Raw genomic sequence first — 10,672 nt, 5'->3', positions numbered from 1 at the left:
AAAGCAGGGTAAATCAGATCCATTCTGATTAGCAAATGAACAGTTTTGCTTACTTATATCTTAATCAAATTTAAGGAAAAAATGGGATTTTAAAAATCTCTGTGAAAGGGTATATGCAAATATAAGACTTTTTTTCTAATTTTTTAACCAATAAAAATTGACGTATCACAATACAAATAAAAATTTGTGTAAATTCAAACCCATATGAACCATGTATCATATTTACTGAGGTCTAATACAAAATCAGACCATCATTCATATTCCAATTCTTATATATTGACAGAGAGTCCTGGTGCACATCCACACACACACGCACACACACACAGAAGCTTATATCAGAGATGTGTTCATTAATCCAGTTCCCCTCTCTGTGTTTTTAATGAACAAGTCAGGTTAAAATCCTAAAGGGCTGTAAATGCATTATTTAAATTCTGTTGTTTCCACTTGTTTTCAGCATTTCTTTTTATCTGGTCAAGAGGCATATCCTTTGGCACCAGACCACTCTTGAATGTAAGTAATAATCATTTGGCCATGCAGTAAAATAGTAGAGAAAATTTCACTAAAATATAGCTAATGTCTCAGTAAAACATTAAAACGTAGACCAAAAACAGTAATACCATATTGTTCATTATTTTTAAACCAGAGATAAGTTCATTGTGTTTTTAATATACAGTAATAAATAAATTATGATTCTTAAGAATTGAGTAAGGATATGAATTTTTATGTTTAATTGGGGATAAATATTTTTAAAATATGAGGCTGAATATTCCAGCTTTGTCTTTAATTTAGGTGTTACTTTTGTATTATATTTGACCTGTAATGAGCTTTCAGTTATGATTCACGGCTGAGATAAAGCAGTGGCGTTTCACACAATCCATACACATCATGGATGACATTCAAATTTAGAGGCAAGCGCTCTCAAAATCCTATCCCAGACACTAACTCTTTCCAGCTAAATAGCAATGAAATTTGTATGGGCAATTTTCTGAGAATAAAGTATTTAATGTACTGAAATAAATTATATCTGACTTACAGATTATATTTTGTGTCAAAAAGAGAAAAAACTTGGATCTATTATTTTCTTGATCATTTCTGGAGCATTTTTAGAAGGAAAATAAAGAAGAATGGATGGGGGAAATCGCTCTTCCTTGAATGAATTCCTTCTCTTAGGAATTAGCAATCACCCTGTGATCAAAGTGACTCTGTTTGCTGCCTTTCTACTTGTTTATCTCATTATTCTTGTTGCAAATCTTGGGATGATCATTTTAATAAGAATGGACTCCCAGCTTCACGTGCCAATGTACTTTTTCCTCAGCCACGTCTCCTTCAGTGACCTCTGCTATTCCACAGCAATTGGGCCCAAGATGCTGGTGGACCTATTTGCCAAGAACAAATCCATCCCCTTCTATGGCTGTGCCCTGCAGTTACTGGTCTTCTGTACCTTTGCAGATTCTGAGTGCCTCCTGCTGGCCGTGATGGCCTATGACCGGTACAAGGCCATCAGCAACCCCCTGCTCTACACAGTCAGCATGTCCGGCAGCGTGTGCTCCCTGCTCGTGGTGGGGGTGTACCTGGTGGGGATGGCGGATGCTTCTATAAATACAATATTAACATTCCGCTTATGTTTCTGTGGGTCCAATGAGATTAACCATTTCTTCTGCGATGTCCCGCCTCTGCTTTTGCTCTCTTGCTCAGACACACAGGTTAATGAGCTGGTGATATTTATCATTTTCGGCTGCATTGAACTGATCACCCTCTCAGGTCTTTTTGTGTCTTATTGTTATATCATCCTAGCAGTGCTGAGGATGCGCTCAGCTGAGGGGAGGCTCAAAGCTTTCTCCACCTGCTCCTCCCACCTAACTGCTGTGGCCATTTTCCAGGGGACTCTGCTCTTCATGTATTTCCGGCCGAGCTCTTCCTACTCTCTGGATCAAGACAAAATGACATCACTCTTTTACACCCTTGTGATTCCCATGTTAAACCCTCTGATTTACAGCCTACGGAACAAGGATGTGAAAGAGGCTTTGAAGAAACTTAAAAATAAAAAGCGGTTCCATTGAAAATTTATATGTATATGTTTTTCCCCCAGTCTTACACCGTAATTCATGGAAATCAAAACTGCTTCCACTACCATGGTGTGATCCAGGAACTATGCCCTGTTCCAGCCATGGCAAAATGTGTCATTCCCAAGAGGCCACGTGCTTCATTTTAGGTCTTAATTTATAGCTGATACTCATTATTTGTGGAAAAGTTTTGGACTCTAAGGTTCCCAAAATTGTTTTTCTTCAATCTTCATATGTGCATTCATTAATGTTTCTGAAAGTTACTGAGTATTTTCTAAGGTCTTGTTGCACTTCTATGTGCTCTGTGTTTCATGGGGAGTCCATCTGTTTCTATACTAATTAACCTTGTTATCCAACAGAAGTGACAAACATTGATTATTCTAGTGGCATAGCCTGTGGCAGACTGGAAACATCAGAGTAGGCCAGACGAACAAACTTACAAAACTGTCTTAGGCTGTGCACAAAACATTAAAAAAAAAAAAAACACCAAAACTCAGTCTTCCTTCCCCAGCACTGACTGAGTCAATAGGACAGTGAAGACAGAGACAATTCTGGCTGAACAACCTCGAGCTGGGCCTTTCACAGAGATTCCCGGCAGGAAATCCACCCACCCACAGAGGGGCTGAAAGAAATCTAGGCATTATGATTTGGCCATTGTCTAAAACATCAGTTTTAGATTCCACACATAAGTGATATCATGTGATATTTGTCTTTCTCTGTCTGACTTATTTCACTTAGAATGATAATCTCTAGATCCATCCATGTTGCTACAAATGCCTTTATTTCATTGCTTTTTATGGCTGAGTAATATTCCCATATATGCCACATCTTCTTTATCCAGTCATCTGTCGATGGACATTTAGGCTGCTTCTATGTGTTGGCTATTGTAAACAGTGCTGCTAAGGACACTGAGATGCATGTGTCTTTTCAAGTCAGACTCTTCTCCAGCCACTTGTCCAGGGGCGGGATTCCTGGATCATATGGTAAGTCTCTTTTCAGTTTCTCAAGGACACTATACTATTCTCCATAGCGGCTGCACCAGTTCACACTCCAGCCACCAGCAGTGTAGGAGGGCTCCCTTCTCGCCACACCCTCTCCAGAGTTTATTATTATTTGTAGGTTTTTGAATGATGGCCATTCTGACTGGTGTGAGGTGGTACCTCATTGTGGTTTTGACTTGTGTTTCTCTAATAGTTAGTGATGTGGAGCATCTTTCATGTGCCTGTTAGCCGTCTGTGTGTCTTCTCTGGAGAAATGTCTTTTTAGACTTTCTGCCCATTTTTTGATTGAGCTGTTTGTTGTTTGTTTTTTTTTGTTTGTTTGTTTTGTTCTGATATTGAGCTGTCTGAGCTGTCTGTACATTTATTAGTGAACTCTATAATATAGTGGAAATAAGAAACATTAGTTAACTAATCTTACTAATAATTATAATAAACTAAATCACCAAAACAAAAAAGCAGGATACTCTAAATGGACGCAAAAGGTCTCTGTTTAGAGTGCAGAGAAGAAAAGATTCTTTGGAATTCAGCTTCAGATCTAAATGATGAATAGAGATGCAATGGATGGTGAGGAGAAGAAGGGTGTAAATTAGAGATTGGAGGGCAATCCCATCATAGAGGATACGAAGTCCAAGATGAGGATAAAAGAGCACCTGATGAAGTACGTCTTTCTCTGAAACTCTGTCACTTCCATTCCTCTCTCCTTCCCTTCTTTCTCCTTCTCAGTCCTCATTAAATGTCCCTTATTGTGAATTATACATAATACTCTCCTCACGGCATTATTTTATCTCTCACTCAGTTGAGTAAAGCATTGCTTCAGTGTGAGACTTGGTGCATTCTTTGCTCAAAGATCAAGTGTTCTATTTCTGTTATCCCAGTACCTACATCATGTCTGGGATGCAAATGGGAAAAAAGAAATAAATAATAAAAATCAACATACCAAATAACATTTTTGAATGCACAACAGATGTCACTGAAACCATAATTAAATGAACTTATGACATGTGCCTGCATATACATAGATATACATATGTGTGTGTGCATATATATATATATATATATATATATACTTAATAGAAAGTACACACAAGGATTGTAGATAGTAAGGTAATGCATCTATAAAAATATTTATGTTTATTACTCATAAAGTGAAAATTATCCATCTGCATACTTTCTTGATGTGCTCTGCTTCATCTGGCTTTGTCAGGTTTTTCTGATGACAAAGCATGTGAACACGGACATGGACATATAAATGAAGGACCGTGCAAGACTCAGTGACATCCTTATTACCCATTAGAATTTCACCTCTTTAGTGATTTTAAACATCCTGTGTGAAATCGTGTCAGAATGGATGTAAAACCCAAGACACTTCTTGCTACCGATGGTGGCATTTATGGGAAACAAGTGACAAATTAGGGGTAAATACAGGGTTGGGAAAAATTATGGGGAATACGTCTTTTAAAAATATGCTGATATTTTCCATCTGCATCACCTTTTGTCAGTTTACCCATAGTCTTGTTAATATTTCTTAATAGCTCAGTACGGCAGAAAAAAGTGTTTGAAATATATTAAAGTCCAAACAAATCATACAATTTTCATAGAATAGTTAATTAAGTTATTATTCCTTATGTCAGGAGAAATGCCTAGCTTAGAGAACAGAGATGTTTTTAGCAACTCATAGGTTCTCCTTTTCTTGTTTCCTGCAACAGGAAGACACAGTAAACCTAATTTTCCCTGGCAGCATTAACGTGCACTAAACGTATATGACAACAGCTCATGCCTCAGGGCCACACAACCATTTTCTAGCAGAAGGCATTCCTAAGTACAGCTGCCTCGGTGGTATCATATTTACATGAACCAGTGATACCAGGAAGTCCTACACATAGAGATTTTTTTCACTTGCTTTTCTCTATCATCTTAAAACCCACCTTATGTCTTCCTTTCATAGTTAAAGCCATTCTCATTAACATGCAAACCTTTTGGGAAGTAATTTATTATCCAATTTTCAGTAATATATTGCTCCTCATTTTTTGGATTTGATGGGGGTGGGAGTTAGACTAAATGGTCCCCAAGGGCATCCATGCTTATGAAGTTAGGTTTGGATCCAAACCAAATAGTGTAGCTTGAGGAAGTTGGGCATCCCTGGAGACAGGGACATATCTGAAGGAAAAGTGAGTCAGGAAAGGAATCAGAGGATGGGGACCAAGGATACCACTGCCTCCTTCAAATATGCCATAGAAGTAGAGAACGGAAGTAAAACTCTTAATTACAACAAATATATAACTTTCTTATGTGTACCTGATGGATAATTACTAGCAAATTCTTAGTGGCTTGAAAATTGCTCCAACATCTCCTGCAGGAATGCACTTGATGTTTCAGTACTGGGACCATGACTCAAAGAACAGCAACACATTATGAAAAGTCAGTAACAGTTGTCACTAAAGTCACTTCTCCCAAAATCATAAACATATTAATTTCATTGAGTTTTGCCTGAAGAATAATCTAGCTGTATAAAAAGCAAGAGGCAGCTGCATAACAACAAACAACAAAAAGTCAACAAAAATAACTTCAAAAATCTAAGTCCCTGTTTACTCTAGGCCAAGTTTCAGAAGAAACAGGAGACCATCCGGAGTACTGGAGTGCCTAAACCCGGCATGTCTTGTACATCTTACTTTTCTTGTTTGTTTGAGCAAGTTTAGCATTTCTATGACGACTAGGTGCATTAAGACTCAAGATGTATGGCTGATATGTGATTATTGCACATTTTTGGGGAAAACGTTTATCAACTGCAGGCATTTAAGGAACACGTGGCACCTGCACTTACAAGTTTACAGCTGTGATTCACACACATGCTAAAATATTGCTCAATAAATGGACAGGGCAGATATTATTTCCTATACTGCCAGGTTGCACGATGACAAAGAGCCCCGATTTCCTTATTTTCTATATGATTTCTGAAACTGGGCAATGCAGCCTCCCCCTCCACACATCACTCTCCACACCAGCGTTAATTGTGTACAAGTGTCCAGGTGACATAAATAAAACAGATCACCTCCCAATGAGACTCTCTTCCTCTTGGCTCCCCTCTGCCATCAGTCACGTTGGGACCCCACGCTGGCTTAGAAATGGGACTTGGGTGGCCTCTCAGTCCTCTCGGAAGTCTAGGAGTCCACAGGTCCCTGATTTTGTGTGTCTTCAGTTGTTACTTTACATAGTCCAACATCCTATAAGAATATTTAAGGGAGTTATCTTTTAAGACAAATTTGTTTCAATAAAGTCAGTAAAGCTTAATGTCTATGAGACCCTGGAATTTTACTTATCATCTGTGGGTCTCAATTTCTATAACAAACACAAGATTATTAGAGACAATTCAGGACATCTATGATTATATACATATATATAATACATGATAGCATGTGGTCATAATTTGATAAACATCGTATTGTATGAAACATCATATGGTGAAAAGGCCAAAATTGCATTTGTTTAGGTAAATCTCTTCTTTTAAAGGTCATTTATGGAATTTATTTTAAAGATATAATAAATGATGTAAGTATAATTTTACTCACATCAGCATTTTATGATATGAAGTATTGCATATAAACCAATGGCCTTTGGCGGGTATGCTTAATACTTGTTTATATGCACAAAGCATATTTATTCTGACATCATTTTGTTTAAAAATTAAAAATGCAAAAATATAGATAACAGAATATGGTTACCCATAGGCATTGTGATTCAGGACTATTTTTTTTTTGCTCTATTTACAAAAATCTTTTCCTTGTGAATATGCTTAATAGGAAAGAGTTTGTATATGTGGGACTGTGTCCTTGTGTGAAAGTGATTGGGTGTGGCTCTTTGTTGTTGTTGTAAATTATAGAATTAAAAACAAACTGCCTATATGTAGTTTGGTGAAGGGACGTAAGGAATGCTGGTTTCCTGGAGACACTTTATTATTGCTAAATACGTAGAACATTGGGCAAAAAACAGAGAGAAACAAAAGAAAAGAAAAAAAAGTAAAGACCTGTTTTCATTCTCAATCACCTTACCTGCATGAATATCAGATGATAAACCACATTATTGTTTTTGTCACTTATTCCTGAGAGACGAAGTTTTCAACCCCGGGGGAGCAGACGCAGAGAGGGTTATAAAGCCCAGGCCAGTCCGGAGACGAGGCCAGATCCTCCTGCAGACGGAACCGCACGTAACAGACACGGTCTGGACTGGGCACTGGTATCTCTGGCTGTTTCTCTGATTTGTAATTTAGATGCCATTAGTTCTTTTATCCCTTTTTTCAGCTGAAAGCATGTTGTAAAACTACAGAGGTTGTGCAACATTATATAAACCTTTATTTTAATTATATTCATCAATCTGTTTGTTTAAATACACACCTATATAGGTAACAAGGAATATAATAAAATGCACGTGTGGATTGTAGAGGTGGTTGGCATTTTTACTGTTTGAAATCTTTTACCTGTATTTCTATATAGTTTGTAAAATGTTTTCATTTGTACAGGAATTTGTTTTCAATTATGTGTTTACAGGGACAGATATTTAAATGAGTTTAAGCCAAGGGTGTGGAGAGCGGCACGTTGGTCACTGGACTGTTACTCAGATTTTCATTTCCAGTCCCTCAGCTACCTTGTCTTCCCACAGAGCAGAGGAGGTCACGTACGATACAACATATGATACACTTGCTTTGGATTAAAATATAAGAGTGGGTCCCAGAATCCAAATGACCTCCCAAGAACCACCCGTTCTTTTAAATTCAAAGGAGGCAGATTTCAGAGATACCAAGGCGAAACTGGGTTGAATGAAAACAGTAAACCTATCACATTACTAGGGACTGAAACAAAAGCAAAGTCAAACACGAAGCTTTCTGAGTTTAGGGGACTGTGGGCTTAAGATTGCTTTTATATTGTGTTTTATACACCTGATCACGGGGATTCCAGTAGATTAAGGCAGAGTGACTCACACTCCCTTTTTTCCTCTTTCTTACCAGCATCCCCACAGTTAGGTCCCAAACGGTCTTCATAATCTCCCTGAAAACAGCAAACACCAAAGCCAGCATGATGGGCTCTGGCACACGCCTGCCTGTGCACTCCAAAGTGTAGGCACTGTGGAGACCCTTCCACCTTACTATCCAACAACTGCCGCCCTCCCCGCCCCAGGGGGTCCTGGATGACATATATCTCTATCCTATGCTGATTGAGGCTCTGTTGGTTCAGAGGGGCTCACAGGGAAGAGGGGAATGTTACATCCAGCAACCTGCCAGAGCTCTGTCTGCACAGTTTTAGATGATGAGGAGATAACAAAGGAATATATTCAATACTATGTCTCTTACGCACTTATGTTTTTCTATATACAAGATATAATAACATTTCTGAAAAAAACAAAACAAAACACAACTAGCATCAATCTTGTCAGAAGACTTGGTTTATCTGGACCAACTAATAGTAAGAACTTATTTCCTTGACTCTGAGGACATCGATATCTTAATATTACATAAAAATAAGAAGAATTATCTTAAATACATTGTAGACTGGTATGGAAACAGCGGGATATTATTTAGATGAAATTGTGTTAGAAAAAACGTATGGTGTTAGACAAATGCATGTGACATTATGATCATTTTATCAATTTATTTTAAATTGGATGTATTTCCCAAAGAGCCAGCTAACCTCAGGCAGTCCTAGTGTTATTTATCTCTTTTCTTTTTATTTCTAACATTTTTTAATGCGTTATAGTCATTTTACAATGTTGTATCAAATTCCAATGTAGAGCACAATTTTTAAGTTATACATGAACATATATATATAATATATATATATATATTCATTGTCACATTTTTTCTCTGTGAGCTACCATAAGATCTTGTATATATTTCCCTGTGCTCTAGAGTATAATCTTGTTTAACAAGATAATAGACTTATCTCTTTTCTAATTACAGAAATGTAGAAAGGACTAGCAGTTGCACTCTGAAGATAGTAAGATGATGTTAACCCTCCACTCCACCACCTCCATTTCCTCTACCCCAACCAGGGGTTCCCAGATCTGAGTCATGGCTGCGGAGAACTGCTCTGTGTCTGCTGACTTCATGTTCCTAGGACTTTCTGGCAGAAGAGACGTGCAGCAGGGGCTCTTCGTGCTCTTCCTGCTGGTTTACGGCATCACCGTGATGGCCAACCTAGGGATGATCCTGCTGATCAAGGTGGACCCCAGACTCCACACGCCCATGTATTATTTTCTGAGCAACCTGTCCTTCTGTGACATCTGCTACTCCTCCAATGTTTCTCCCAGGATGCTGGCTGATTTCCTATCTGAGCAAAAGAGGATTCCATACAATTTGTGTGCCATCCAGATGTTTTTCTTTGGAGCCCTTGCAGATGTAGAATGTCTCATGTTGGCTGTCATGGCTTATGACCGCTATGTAGCCATCTGCAACCCACTTCTGTACACAGTCACCATGTCCAGGAGATTCTGCACCCAGCTAATATCCATTGTCTACATGGAAGGCTTGGTGGATTCGGCAATCCACACCTGTTTAACATTTCAATTGTCCTTCTGCCAGTCTAATATCATCAGTCACTTTTTCTGTGACATCCCGCCCTTGCTAGCCCTCTCCTCCTCAGACACATCCACCAATGAGATCATGATGTTCACTTTTATTGGCTGTGTTGTGGGCTGCAGCATCATCACCGTCCTCCTCTCCTACGGCTACATCATAACCACCATCCTTAGGATGAACTCGGCACAGGGGAGGCGCAAGGCCTTCTCTACGTGTGCCTCCCACTTGACGGCGGTGGCCGTGTTCCACGGCACCCTCCTGTTCATGTACTTCCGACCCAGCTCCAGTTACTCCATGGACACGGACAAAATGGCCTCTGTTTTCTACACGGTTGTCATCCCCATGCTAAACCCGCTGATCTACAGCCTAAGGAACAAGGATGTGAAAGGTGCCCTGAAAAAAGCAATCAGCTCTAAATTATGTTCTGGGTGATAACAATGTTTTCACCCAAAAGTGCTTAAAGATCCGGAGATCTGAAGTTCAAGTGCTTTGATACAGATGCTTGCAGTCTCACCAGTACAACCTTCTGGATGTGCCCCATTACTTACCCTTGTGTGTAAAGCGAGTGGTGAAAGCAGTTGTTACTGATCTTACTGCTCTCTCCAAGCTACTGAAGCGTAGTAACATGTTCACTGTGCTGTTTTGCGGAGTGTCTTTCTGTTTCTCTTTTCCCTGTTCCTGGGTTAGTCCTGTGAGATGTCCTGGGCACAGCGACCCCTCCACCTGCCACTTCAACTTACTCTCCTTAAATCTCCAGGTTCAATAAACTTGTTCAGCCAGAAGGGAGGTCAGTGGGTTAAATTAGGTTTGTTTGTATCCTTTTTATGTACCTATACCACCCTATAAATGTTCCATCATAACACTAAGAAGTACGTGATTTGTAAATAAATAAATAAGGCAAGTAAGAAATCCCCCACAGGACTAAATACTCCATAGCAGCACAGCCCTTTCTGTCTTGTTTACCATTATTCTTCTTTGTGATTTACAAGGCTTAACCTCAGAACGCAATTCAAAAATATTTATTGAATTAATGAGTGTAGCCT

General features: G+C 38.9%; 2 protein-coding genes across 2 annotated transcripts; both read left to right on the top strand.

Moving 5' to 3' along the window:
* Nucleotides 1-1,124: 1,124 nt before the first annotated feature.
* Nucleotides 1,125-2,060, top strand: LOC102540765 (olfactory receptor-like protein OLF2). The gene has a single exon (XM_006214035.2). It carries the CDS (start codon nt 1,125-1,127, stop codon nt 2,058-2,060), a length of 936 nt encoding a protein of 311 aa, XP_006214097.1.
* A 7,062-nt stretch (nt 2,061-9,122) lies between these two features.
* LOC102543419 (olfactory receptor 5W2-like) lies at nt 9,123-10,061 on the top strand. The gene has a single exon (XM_072970817.1). The coding sequence runs from the start codon at nt 9,123-9,125 to the stop codon at nt 10,059-10,061; it is 939 nt and encodes a 312-aa protein (XP_072826918.1).
* The last annotated feature ends 611 nt before the right edge of the window (nt 10,062-10,672 follow it).

This window comes from Vicugna pacos, chromosome 10 (assembly GCF_048564905.1).
Source record: "Vicugna pacos chromosome 10, VicPac4, whole genome shotgun sequence".
Lineage (NCBI taxonomy): Eukaryota > Metazoa > Chordata > Mammalia > Artiodactyla > Camelidae > Vicugna > Vicugna pacos.
The sequence above is the reverse complement of the archived record's forward strand: the minus strand, read 5'-3'. Positions and strand labels throughout refer to the sequence as shown.

Excerpts from the sequence above, each read along its gene's own strand:
- LOC102543419 (XM_072970817.1), top strand. The coding sequence starts at position 9,123 with ATGGCTGCGGAGAACTGCTCTGTGTCTGCTGACTTCATGTTCCTAGGA.
- LOC102540765 (XM_006214035.2), top strand. The coding sequence starts at position 1,125 with ATGGATGGGGGAAATCGCTCTTCCTTGAATGAATTCCTTCTCTTAGGA.